We start from the raw sequence: 14,072 nt of genomic DNA on the forward strand, positions 1-14,072 counted from the left end.
CCATGCCAATATACAAATGTACCTCTGAATTCCCAATTAAAAAACCTCAAAATCTTCTAGATCTCGGTGAGCATCTCCTACTCTAACCTGTAACTAAACCAGTGGTTGGCAAACCGCGACTCGTGAGCCACATGCGGCTCTTTGGCCCCTTGAGTGTGGCTCTTCCACAAAATACCACGTGGAGGCACGCACATACAGTGTGAAGTTGACTTAAAACTTTAAGTAAAGCTTATTAAGTTAATTTTAGGGAACGTTGTGGAGTGAAAGATGTAGTGTCAAGGATTGACAAAGGTATGTTGAGATGGTTTAGACATATAGAGAGGATGAACGAAAGGAGATAGACGAAACAAGTATACAAGACAAGTGTGGATGGGAGGACATTTTTAGCAAAGGCCAGCTTAGGAGTACCCTAATTAAGTTAATAACAATGTACCGACCTATATAGTTTAAGTTTAAAAATTTGGCTCTCAAAAGAAATTTCAATCGTTGTACTGTTGATATTTGGCTCTGTTGACTAATGAGTTTGCTGACCACTGAACTAAACTAATAGGTTAATATAGTATTATAACATGGTCACAGCTTAATTACATTCTTGCAGTATAACTGAAAAATTAGTGGGGGCAGGCGAGGGAAGGGTTAGAATTCTCTTTGAAACAATTTGAATTTTAGTATTTATAATGGTCCTTGGAGTCCAAAGGAGTCCGATCTATTGCCAGACTTTCTTCTACAGAATATAATTTAGAATCAACTACTACCAATTTCTTCACCCCTTTTCCAATTCATTTTACTAACTTAAACCACACACCTAAACCAAATACATAATTCAAATATAATTATATAGCACTTACTCTTCTTTCATCAACTGATTTTGCTGCAAGAACCATTCCTTCCAAACATTTTGAAATGATAGGAATAACTTTGCGTTCTGAGTCTGCAAATCCTCTGTAACACTCACTGAGTTTAATAGTCCTTCGTTCATCCATTTCCTGGAGTTGCTAATAATCAGAAATAAAAAAAGAAAAACATCTTTTTCTTCATTCTGAAGCAACCCACCCTCCTCAAAAAAAAGAAAAATGAAGTTCTACCTTAATAGTTATACTGTTTTTAATGCCTTTTAACAAGTGCCTTTTAACAACTTATAATACTTAAAGCTTGAGGCCTGTTAAATAGCAAAAGAAATAAAAACCAGGTAACACTGGTTTTCAAACCATCTAAAGCAGTGGTTACCAACCTTTTGGACCTCACGGACCACCGGTGGTCCACAGACCACAGGTTGGTGACTGCTGGTCTAAAGATATCCCTACAGCCTACCCACCTTTCTCATACTTGATTCATACTGCCTCCACTTTTCTTTCCTTTAGACCAGCGGTTCTCAACCTGTGGGTTGTGACCCCTTTGGGGGTCAAACGACCCTTTCACAGGGGTCACCTAAGACCATCGGAAAACACATATATAATTACATATTGTTTTTGTGATTAATCACTATGCTTTAATTATGTTCAATTTGTAACAATGAAATTGGGGATCACCACAACATGAGGAACTGTATTAAAGGGTCGTGGCATTAGGAAGGTTGAGAACCACTGCTTTAAATGCTGTTAATACTTCAGGAAAAGTTTTATTTGAAGACAGAATTTTGATGCTTTTTTCCTTTTTAAGCAATTAGCCTATGACATACAGAAGTCTGAGACTTCTAACCCTTAGGTTAGTTCAGAATACTTTGGTAAGATCTGGCTGGACCAAGGATTTACAGTTGACTGTATACCACTAGGTATACAGATCTATCACAGTCTACAGCTCAGAGTATTGTCACTCTGAGGGTTGGGGGCACAAGAGGGAAAACAGACAGCCACAGGTATATATAAGGGATTCTCACAATTCAAAAATTCATTGGCACATGCCACTAAGAATTATGCTGGTCCATATGAAGCCAAAAAACTTAAGAGACATTTTTTTGGCACTTCTTATTTGCCAATATTGACCTTTCTTTCTCCTAGGAAACAGCTACCCTGATCAAATCCCAAAACTCCAATAGCCTTCATATAACTTTTCCTCTTTAATTATGTGCTAAAGCCTGGGAATTTATTTTGAGACCTGCAATTTCACACACAAAAAAACTGTTCCTGCTGTCACAAAATGGCTAGACTGCTCCATAGCAAGGTCTAAACAAAAGGACCACGTCCCAAAATACAAATAGTAGGTGGTCTCCACGTTAAGGTCTCCTAAGAATATAAAGGCTTGACTAATAAGCCTAGAAAAGCACCACAGAGTGAGGAGTGGCAGGACAGATACCCGAGACTAAATGACCGGAATCTGATACCCACTCTAGTCCACCTCCTCTCACTATGCTTCACATGTACCTCTAACTTGCCTTACAAAGAAAAAAGTACATTTGAGCTGACATTCTTCCCACATATGCTCTGCTCTCCTAGATCCAACTTCTTTCAACACTTTCACTAAATTCCTTTTCTCTAATTTCTCTTCTTTCTAGAATAGATAGTAACAATTTAACCTTCATGGAAATTCTGTGTACCTGAGGCTGTTTGGCAACTGCCATCATCAAGTGATGATGGATGGGATTTGTAGGCAAGCTCATGCCTAAATTACATTTATGATCTGGCAGGTAGGAAGACAAGCAGGCAAAAATCAGGCTAGCAAACACATTTTATAAGATTTATTTCTGACACCTAGACTAATGCCAACGATTCTGATAGAGTGTCACAAAGCTACATCCCAATTCTAGGTGAGCAGATTACAATATACAATTCCAATGAATTCCCCCTATGTCATAATGCTTAATATTATAGCATTCAAATTTATTTAGAAAGTGCCATTGTTTTAGTGGACTGTTTATTACACTAACAATAAATCTATAGGAAAACTTATCATTTCAAAGTTAGGATATATTTAGTTTTCAAAACCATAATAATAATTTCTTACTACCAATCTTGATGACTAATGAATCTAGACAAACTCTGATTGATGCCTGAAATTCAAGTTTTACATTTAAAGAGTAACTATTCCAATGCTAAAACTAGATCAATTTCATGTACTTAAAGTTTACCTTGTAAATCTGAGGAATCACTACGTAAAAATGTTTGTGTTGCTCTCCATTGAAGTTTTGTAACTGTGCAGCGTATTCATTTTTATTTTCATCAGCCATATGTGTCCGCAGATTCAACTGCTGTTTGGCCTAGAAGCAAATTGGTCCAAATCATTATCAACAAGAACAAAATCAATGCCAGCTTGGCAATGCCAGTGATTCCGGTACAGTGTCAAAAGCTACATTCCAATTCTAGGTGAGCACATTACAATATACAATTCCAATGAACTAAAGTGCTAACACAGTTTTGTAAAAGTTATACTAAAACTAGATTTTCTCTACTGATATCATTTAAAATTTAAGGAGATGTCTGCAGATCTTATAGCCAGAACAGTCTCCCTATGGCAATATTCCCTTTTTCCTCGTGCACTGGTTCTCAACCTTCCGGCCCTTTAAATACAGTTCCTCATGTTGTGACCCAACCATAAAATTATTTTCGTTGCTACTTCATAACTGTAATGTTGCTACTGTTATGAATCGTAATGTAAATATCTGATATGCAGGATGGTCTTAGGCGACCCCTGTGAAAGGGTTGTTCGACCGCCAAAGGGGTCGCGACCCACAGGTTGAGAACCACTGTCTAGTGCAAGAGTACTCCCCCTTGCAACAATCCAAAGTTTCCCCTTACCAAACTGAGATTGCTAACATTTTTTAAATAAATATTTGAAAACATTATGGCTTGAAACAGTAAGCTTTTAATCAGAGGAGAAAAGCAGAATCAGGAATATTTTAAAAGTTAAAAAGTTAGTAGTAAAACATTTCTTTAAATGTGTTACACTTACAACCAACTCAGAACCACAATAAAACCAAAATGATAAGAAGATGATTTTGGATAAAGTAATTGTCAACAATGATTTTCATCTCTATACGTAACTACAGGCACTTTAAGAAATGCTTATTTAGAAAATAGTTCTGTTCATTTTCAGCTCTTGTAGAAATGTTTTTCCAATGGGTCATTTTAGTATCATTTACAGCGGTGAGAATGTTAGACTACAAACTTAACACAAATCATTAATTTCAGATATATTAGAAGGGAATCTAAACAAATTTCTCAACTGTTGTAAATAGATTAAAAACAAAACAAAATAAAAATTGAACCAGGCATCAATCTGGTTCCTAAAGCAAATCCTCAAAGTTTTCCTAATTCTCTAAAAAATTAAAGGAGTTGCAAACAAATGAGCAATAAAAAGGAAGCTGTAAACATTAAAATTCTACAAGTTAGGCCAAACTAACTACTAGACATGTTATATCTAGATTTCAAGATGTTTGACCAGTCTTTGAAGATATCTCTGTAGACAAAATGAAGAGAAAAAAAATAAGTTAAATGAGAGTCCAGCTAAAGAGTTTCCTTAATTTATCTAGTATACAAACTGTGCCTTGTACATAAATTATGTATTCAACTAGAGACCTGGTGCACGAAATTTGTGCACTTGGGGGGAGGGGTCCCTCAGCCCAGCCTGCACCCTCTTGCAATCCGGGAGCCCTTGGGGGATGTCCAACTGACAGCTTGGGCACACACCATGGTGAGCAGGCCTAAGCCATCAGTTGGACATCCTTAGTGCTGCCGTGGAGGCAGGAAAGGCTCCCGCCACCACCACTGTGCTTGCTAACTGTGAGCTCAGCTCAGGACTTCTGGCTGAGCAGCACTCCCCCTGTGTGAGTGCACTGACCACCAGGGGGCAGCTCCTGCATTGAGCATCTGCCCCCTGGTGGTCAGTGCGCATCATAGCGACTGCTCGTTCCACTGTTCAGTCGATTTGCATATTAGCCTTTTATTATACAGGCAGTCCTTGGGTTACATTGGACTCGACGTACATCGTTTCGTGGTTACGTCGCCATCTCCCATTTACAGTATTTATAAAAAAAAAGTTCCGTCATTTTGACGTACGTACATATGTGTTTTATGTTTTTAACTACTTATTTACCACAAGTAACAGTCAGGAACTGTTACCTTTCATTTAAATTTTTTTTTACTGTTTCACTTCATTATTGTTATGTATGTACTCTATGTGAGTGATGTAGGTGCTTATGTAGGTAGGTTCTGACTTACGGCGAAAATCGTGTTACGTCACACTGTAGGATCTCAGACGTAACCCAAGGACCTACTGTATAGGATAATCAGTATTTGATAATAAGTCAAGGAGTTCTTAAGAAGTCAGTGTCAACCAGCAAGGAGTCTCCCATGTAAATAGTGTTGTTTAAGCTGCACATTTGGCATGCTTTGTGTTTTTATTTGGAGTTTATATTTCATTGCAGATTTGGCAATGTACAGTAAATTTTATAAATTTGCATCAAGTTTATGAATAAATGATTTAATAAATAAATAAATAATGTTGTTTAAACTGTTGTGGTTCACATTTTATCAAGTAATGACAACACATTATGTGTATGACGATGCTAAGAAAGAAAGTAAAAAAGATGATCAAAATTAGGATCCCAAAATCTTAACAGCAGACAAATCTAATAATTGATTCAGATGTACATATGAATTTAAAATACCAACAGTACAGAGAGATACACATTCTCATACCACACCATATATGAAAAGACATGGGGATTTCATTTAACCATAAACTCCATGGGAGTCAATCCACACAATGTGGTGCCCAAAGAGTTAATACACATGTAGGTTACAATTAACATAAATTTAGTGTTCAAAACAAAGAGATAATCGAATTTGGGACTGATCTGACCATACCTGGATTATTATATCCACCTTGAGCTAACATACTTAAGTGGAATATTTATGAATTCAAGAGTATCCAAAGGAAAATAGTCACACTGAAAGATAATTTGAAGCTATTTCACATGTGGAATAGTTGAAAAAACACAATAGTTCACCTATGGGTAGAGAATCTGCTACAAATATTTAGAAAGCTATTATAAGAAAAAATAAATTTGATATTTTTTGGTACCTCAAGGAAATTAAAACTGAACAGTCAGACAAGTGGGGTCAATACAATGAAGTGTTCAAGTTGAAAAAAAATCAGACTATCTGAAGACCATTATTTTCAATGACAGGGACTATCATTAGAGGTAGAAGTAATTAAAAATAGGGTAGACAAGATATAAACATTACAAGTTATATAAGAAGACCTTCAAAGTAACTATAACGTAGAGTTTATATAATCTTAGGGTTTTTTAATGTAAAGAAAATGAAAGGCAGAAAATAAATTATAGTCAGCCCTTGAACAACAAAGGTTTGAACTGCACAGGTCCACTTATATGTGAATTTTAAAAAATAAACACTGCAAATGTATTTTCTTCTAGTGATTTTCTCTTCTTGATGATTTTCTTTTCTCTAGCTTACTTTATTATAAGAATACAATCTATAGCAGTGGTTGCCAACCGGTGGTCCATGGACCACTGGTGGTCTGTGCGGTCTGAAAGGTTGGCAACCACTGATTTATATAGTACATACAACATACCAAGTATGTATTAATCAACTACTAATGTTATTGGTAACAGCAGGCTATCAATAGTTAAATTCTGGGGGATTTGAATGTCATATGTGTATTTTTGACAATGAGTTGTTCCAGGATCAACTGTATTCTTCTCTTCCTTCTACTTTTTCTTGTTCTGATCCTGTAGGAAATTATGAAATCATAAGAAGAAAATATAGCAATGATGGGCCTTTGTGTATACAAAACTGCAAAGTAAGGTTCATCTATATTTGAAAATCCCAACATTTCAGCAGCATCACTTTTGTCAAATGTTCTAAGGTAAAGAGCATATAGCAGGGGAGAAGGAAAAGCAGCAGCAGTTACAGGGGTGCTCCTGCCAATTATTATGTTACAGGAACATCTGGCCCAGAATCAGTAAGTGACAAGAGAAAGTTCCATTTTCCAACATTAATGAATGAGTGAATAAACAGACAAACAGCTAATATCACATCTGACAGCTTTATCCTGTTTTCCCTCTGTAAAGCTGGGGAAGCACGCTATGTAACCCCCATCTGGACACCCTATCAACACACCTTAGACCAGCGGTTCTCAACCTGTGGGTCGCGACCCCTTTGGAGGTCGAACGACCCCTTCACAGGGGTCACCTAAGACCATCAGAAAACACATATATATTTATATATTGTTTTTGTGATTAATCACTATGCTTTAATTATGTTCAATTTGTAACAATGAAAATATATCCTGAATATCAGATATTTACATTACGATTCATAAGAGTAGCAAAATTACAGTTATGAAGTAGCAACGAAAATAATTTTATGGTTGGGGGTCACCACAACATAAGGAACTATATTAAAGGGTCACGGCATTAGGAAGGTTGAGAACCACTGCCTTACACCTTCTATCCTATTTTGGAATAGAACAGAAGCTCTTTCCCAGTAGCAGCTAGGATCTCCCTATGCATTTTGAATGCAGTTAAGACATTACAATAAAATAAGTTAACACATATTAATTAATTTCTCAGACCAATATGTATAAAGTATGCAAATATTTGTATATTTTAGATTTAGATGCAGTATATCTCTTGGGGAAACTCTAATACCAATGCCAATACTACAACTACTTTTGATATGTAAGTAATATTTTGATATCAAAGTCAATTTGGATTATTTCTTACCTTTTCAACGTCTGCCTTCGTTGCATTAGTATCATTATCCAATCTTTCATAACTCTGTTGTGCCTTTTCTGCCTCTCTACATTCTCTTTCAAATTTCTTTTTACTCTGTGAAAATAATCAAAATATCACAGTGAGAAATAAAATTAGATTTATCCATTAAAAGAAGACTTTAAAATGCCATTGTGTATTGTGTAGAACTGCACAGTGTAAGTAAAATTTGTCTCAATTAGAAAAGAAATGTTACTATTATAATCAACCTAAGTGCCTTAAATATCAAACATTATAGGCATGACTGACTTAATATATATCTCATCTCTTCTCATTAAGAAAAAAAATCATGTATTTTATAATTTTTAATTATAAGCTCATCTTCAGCAGAACTTTATGGTTTTGTGTTTTTTGCTTGTTTTATATGTTTGTTTGATGACCTGGTTGGTTTTGGTGTTTGCTTGTTTTTATTTTTATTTTTTTGGTGAGATCTCAATGTAGCTTAGATGTGGAAATGTCGCTCCCAAGTGGTTTTACGTAGTTTCTTCCAGGTGTCCCAGGAAATGCCATCAGCCCAGAGCCAGGCTTTGTTAAAATTTTGTATCTAACTCCCTTGACTTTGTAAAAAAGCTATTCACAACTGCATTTCCTTTCCAGCACACTTCTTTAAATCTATAGTTAGTTTTCTTTTTAAAAATTTGCTCAGTTTCGATGTACTTTTTTGTTGTTCAATCCTTGTTTCCCCAGTTCATGAAATCTCTGCTTAGTTAATTCAAACACAATCAGAATTCTATCAATTTCATTTCCCTAATGAAATCTCTCCCAGAGTCTTTTGATCTGCTGAAATTTGGACTGGTTACCAAAGCAGGCCTACGGCACAGCTGTAACCTTGGGATTTCCCTTCACCATTATCCTGGAGATTCTTTTCACCTCTTCCTTGATTTGAATCTCCTATTTCCAAGTTCCAAACCTTCTTCCCTTTCTTGATTCACTTCCGTATTTTGCTGAAACACATTCAGCAGTGGCATCCTAAAAGAAGGTTTGTGGGAGATAATTTTTAAGTCCCTAAGGCTGAAAATTTTTTTAATATCACTTTTAATCGATAAAATTTGGCTGGGAATGAATTCTTGAGTAGGAAACTGTCTTCCTGCAGAAATGTGAAAAGTACTATTCCACATTACTTCCTGATCTTTTGCCTGAAATCTATTTTATTTTCCCTCTTTGGAGATGGGTGGGAAGCTTTTCTCTCTCATACCTGTTCTGAAATATCCTGAAGATACTGTCTTGCTGTGAAGTGGATAATCCTTTCATCTAGAAATTCATGTCTGTCTGTTCTGGGGAAATTTTCTGGAATTATTATTGTCTTTCCATTTTCTGGCTTTTCCCCCCTTTTTTAGGATACTCATTATTTCGAAAATGAACCTATAGAATGAGTCCTCCTATTTTCTTATATTTCCGCTCATACTTTCAATTTATCATTTTGCTCTACTTTCTGGGAGATTTCTTTATTTTCATCGTTTCAAGTGATTTTTTCATTTCTGCTATAATAATGTTCTTTTATATTCTTTGTGTGTTCCTTTTCAAATAGTATCTTTTTCCTATTTCATGGATATAATATCTTTATTCCCATTGAGAATATTAATAGTTTTGGGTGTCTTGCTTATTTATTTTGCTTTTTAATTCCTATTTCCTTTCATCATCACTGTTTCAAAGTTGCTTTTTCTGGTCTTTGGTATTTACATTAGAGGTTTTCTTTCAATGTCTGGGAATCCTTGCCTATCTGCTCTGGCTTAAACTGCCAACTGAAAGCTCTACAGGTGGGGCCTGTGGATCGTGGTCTTTTCCTCAGGGTGATATGGTCAGGCAGTTTCCTGGGAGAAATCCTGGTATCCCTATCTTTCCCCTCAAGCTGGTTAGATTCCCCAGATATGACTCTTTTAATCTCCTGCCTGGAAAAATATATGCCTTGCTACCTATATTCTGAGAATTGCTCAAAAGAAAGCAAAGGATGTTAGTATTTTCTCTTTACCTAAACCCCTTATTAGAACAGTTTCTATGTCAATTTCTTGTCTTGGGGACTATGAAACTATACGAAAAGTGCAAGTTTGAATTCCAAACCCCCTCAGCACAAGGTCAAAAGGTTCCCATTTTTCACAGGATGCCTGTCTGCCCTCCTGTGACCTTCCGACAAAGACAGTTTCTCTGATGTTTCCCTTGGCCAGTGGGCAGAGTTCTACCTTTCACTACAGACTTAGTCCTTCAAAGTTTCAACTGTTATACAGGAGCTGCTGTTCCAACTCCCACAACATACAGAACTAAAATCTAATCTGCTCCTGTGTGAGAATTAAAACCCAAGTCCTTACCAAGGACTTACCCACATCCCAACACCTCTGCTCGCTTTTTTCAAATTTCACTGTATCACTTCATACACCTATTGCTCTGGCTTTTAGTTTACCCTTAGTTTCTAGCAGTTATGAGTTTAAAATAAACTCTGCTAAGAGCTTTAAAAGCAATAAAAATACTTTAGCTATTATATCTAGGTATCTGTAGCCAAAGGCTTCAGAGTTAGCTGAGTTTACTATATACCTAGAACCAGACATACCTATACTTTACATCAAATAAATATGCTCTGAAATGTTTTATAAGATTCTTCAAATGTACTCACTGTTTTGATAGTATGAGCCATCAAATGGGACACTTTTAGTCAAAGCATATGAATAATATATAGAATGTCACTTTCCTGTGAAGATTAAATTTCCACATTTAATTCTCTGAAACTTAATTCAGAGTTGTGTTTTCAAATTGAGTAGCTATAGGCTACTAATTTTGTTGCAATTTGAGGCTACTAATATACAAAAGTATTTTTATATTAGGTGTCTTATTACTTATGGGAAAACACTAATTTCCTTGCAATAGCAAAAGAGTCACTAATACAATATTTAACATTTTCATTCCCTGAGAGATACTATATCTTTACACAATATAGGAATACACTCCAGAAAAGATCCTCGATTCTTCATCCTATGTGTGGCAGACTAATAAACAACCACATTTCCTCCCCCATCCTCTGTTAGAAGAGCCCACCTCCCAATATATCAACTAAAAATAGCTGATACTTGCTTTACCAGCTTCCCTACAGCTGCGGGTATGGTCAAGTAATCTAATCCTGTCAAAGGAACCCATAATGAAGTCTGCTGAGGGTTCTCTGGGAAAGTCTTCCTTCCCTGATAAAAAGGGACAGTTGGAAAAGATCTCTCTTGTTCATGTGTCTGCACGCAGTGAATAAAGATGTGGAGCTTGGCTGCCTAAGTCAACTGTTGACAGTAGGGACAAGCCTCAGGAAAAAAGCCAACATGGTCAAGGTGGCAAAGTGAACAGAAAGAAAGAAGGGACAGACTTTGTGGCATCACTGAGTCACTGACAACTCAGAAACTGCTCCATTTTTGAGCCCTCTTCTTACAAGCATCTAAAATCTGTTACTCGGAACTGCCTAAGCTGACAGACATGGCATCTCCAATGTTTCTATCTTAACCTCATCATTCCTTGAAGATCTTCACATGCTCTTATGCTCTCCAATTTAAATGCCAGTGCTGTGGGGGGGAGGGTTCAATTTTCAATTCTCTGTAGCTAAGTCAATCTGTCTCTCCCAGTTCTTTAAATCTCTTCCATTATTTCAAATATGTTAGGAATTTTACAATTGCATTTTCTTGATCAAGCAAGAAGACGTGGAACTAGGAATTGGGATCCTGCATATGTTTCTACGTAATATACAGAAATTATAGTTGTCTGCCTCCCTCACTAGACTGCAGGCTCCACGAAAACAAGAACCATGTCACATATATTCACTTTTGTACCCCCAATACATGTCAAGGATGCCTTCAATAAACATGAATTGAGCTGAACTCACCTTTATTTCATAGTATTGTTAATGCCTTAAAAAAATCTCTCCTAAAAAAAAAAAATCCTACATTTTTTGATGCTTCTTTCTTATTACCCCGTAAATTTTGCTTAATAACTGCCAATTATTCTAAAGGCAAGTCAGTATATATTAACAAGAATAATTTGAGCCAACACTAGTTTTTAAGGGGACCAATGACTCATAAGTGTAGGAGTCTATTTTTTGTGTAGATGAAAACACAAACATTCACACTCATCGGGTGGAAGATACCAAAGATGTTAGTTAAGGCAATTTAAAATTTAATAAACGTAAACACTCCCTAAAAGTCTTGCTGAGACCAATTAAAGAGAAAATCCAAACAAAAATAAAGACAGACTATTAATATACCTAAGAATTCTCAATTAGCACTGATTACATCAATGACAGTTACATAGTAGAAATTTTTTGAAATTTAAAAATTTTAAGACAAAAATTTTTTTAAAGGAAAAAGGCTAAAAATAGTGCATAAATGCGTGAGTTATTTTTAACCTCAAACTTAAAAGTCCTTTTTCCAACAACCACAAACTAAATTGCTTAATTTAACATGAAAAACTCTCAAGCATAATTTTCAAGGAATACGTAGTGTCCATCATAAAAATATGCAGGCAAAGAGCAAACTGTTTGTTAATCTGAGGGCTCAAAAAGAATATTAATCTTATACTACAGAACTTTTGGTAGAGCATTTTAAGTAAAGGAGAAAGGAGACAACAATGTTCCATGTAGACATCTTATTTTTCAAGTGACTACATTTTTTTAAAAAACACATTAGCAAGTACCCTTGGAAAGTTTTTAAGAAAATTATTACTATGATATTACAATTTTGCCCTACCTACAGAGTACTTTATTTCCTACAATGAGATGGTCTATGACAGCAGCCAGCCTAGTACTAGGAACAGTTACATTATTACAGAATCACTGAATTGGAAGAAATGTTTCATATAAGCAAGACTGCTCTTCATTTTTCATACGCTAAATATGAAGTCAACAAAAATCAGGTGCTCAGTAAGAGACAGAACTAGAATCTAAGTCCTCTCAGACTCAGTCAAATGGTCTCCTAAGATACATCACTGTTTCCCTATTACTTCTATCTTATAACAATATTTTATAGCAACTACTGCAAAGTCCAAAAGAATCTTCCTTAATATTTACAATTATCTCAATATTATAGAGACTAGAGGCCCGGTGCGTGAAAATTCATGCACTGGAGGGGAGGGGGGTCCCTCAGCCCAGCCTGCCCCCTCTCACAGTCCGGGAGCCCTCAGGGGCGGGAGGCGACCCAGCCATCAGGGGAAGGCGACGCCCCCATCACACCTCTGCTGCTGCCACTGCTGGCAGCGCAAGCCTCGGCCGGCCCTGGTTACCTGAGCCTTGGGAGGCCAACATCCGAGGCTTGCCTATGCCTTGGGCCAGCCCTGGGTGGCTGGGGGGCTGAAGGGACTGGGGGACTCTGGAGGCAAGGCTGAGAGGACTGGGCGCCGCAACCTTGTGGCTGTGGGCGCTGCCATCTTTGAGGGCATGGCAGTCAATTAGCATATTCCCTCCTTATTGGCTGTGGGCACTGCCATCTTTGAGAGCGGGGGCAGTTAATTAGCATATTCCCTCCTTATTGGCTGTGGGCACCACCATCTTTGCAATGGCGTGAGGGTCAATTACCATATTCCCTCTTTATTAGATAGTATGGTACAAGTATAAACTCATACAGAAAAAAACAATGATCTCACAGTCTCTATTTATACCAATGTCAAATTATGAAAAATACATTGAGAAATATTAAAGTTAAATAGATGTAAGAAATAAGAAAATTTAGGACTAAACAACTCTACAAAATTTCATGTTAACCATGAAACACTATAACTTACATTATCCATCTGTTTCCAGCACATGTCAAGATACTGTTGAGCTTTTCGTCCCTCTTGGAGATGCTGAAGATCATAACAACCAAAAACACAAAACAAACAAAACTTACATTTAAGTAAAGTCTAAAGTCTTAAAAAGGCTTTTCACTTTATGTTTGCAAGATTCTAATTATATAACTTTATCAAAATTTAATACGAAATTTTAGTAAAGCAGAATTCTCTAAAATACATTTTATAGAAAAATATTTGAATATTTTAAATATAACTTAAGACACATATAATCTCTAAGAAAATACATGACATTCTTGAGTGGGGGCTGACAAATGTTTTCTATAAAGAGTCATATAAATACTTTAGGCTTTGCAAGCCATGTGGTCTCTGTTGCAACTCTGTAATGTAATGCAAAAGCAGCCAAAGGCAAAACATAAGTAAATGAGTGTGAGTCTGTTCCAAAATAACGTTATCTATTAGGCACTGAAATTTTAATTTCATGTAATTTTCACATCATAAAATATTATTCTTTTGATTTTCTTTTCAATTATCTAAAAATGTAAAAATCTGCTCAGCCTGCATGACTCAGTAGTTGAGGGTCGACCTATGAACCAGG

At 36.3% G+C, this 14,072-nt stretch overlaps 1 protein-coding gene across 5 annotated transcripts in view; it reads right to left on the reverse strand.

Moving 5' to 3' along the window:
- FNBP1L (formin binding protein 1 like) overlaps positions 1-14,072 on the reverse strand; it is a 118,668-nt gene that overhangs the window by 26,024 nt on the left and 78,572 nt on the right. For 4 of the 5 annotated variants that reach the window (XM_059688864.1, XM_059688866.1, XM_059688861.1 and 1 more), the window contains 4 exons: positions 13,469-13,531; positions 7,685-7,789; positions 3,065-3,193; positions 849-995 (listed from right to left, as the gene is read on the reverse strand). In XM_059688864.1, coding sequence (XP_059544847.1) covers positions 849-995; positions 3,065-3,193; positions 7,685-7,789; positions 13,469-13,531 — 444 coding nt within the window. The remainder of the gene's footprint in view (positions 1-848; positions 996-3,064; positions 3,194-7,684; positions 7,790-13,468; positions 13,532-14,072) is intronic. The other variant, XM_059688865.1, reaches the window with a different exon arrangement.

Source organism: Myotis daubentonii, chromosome 3 (assembly GCF_963259705.1).
Source record: "Myotis daubentonii chromosome 3, mMyoDau2.1, whole genome shotgun sequence".
Classification (NCBI taxonomy): Eukaryota; Metazoa; Chordata; class Mammalia; order Chiroptera; family Vespertilionidae; genus Myotis; species Myotis daubentonii.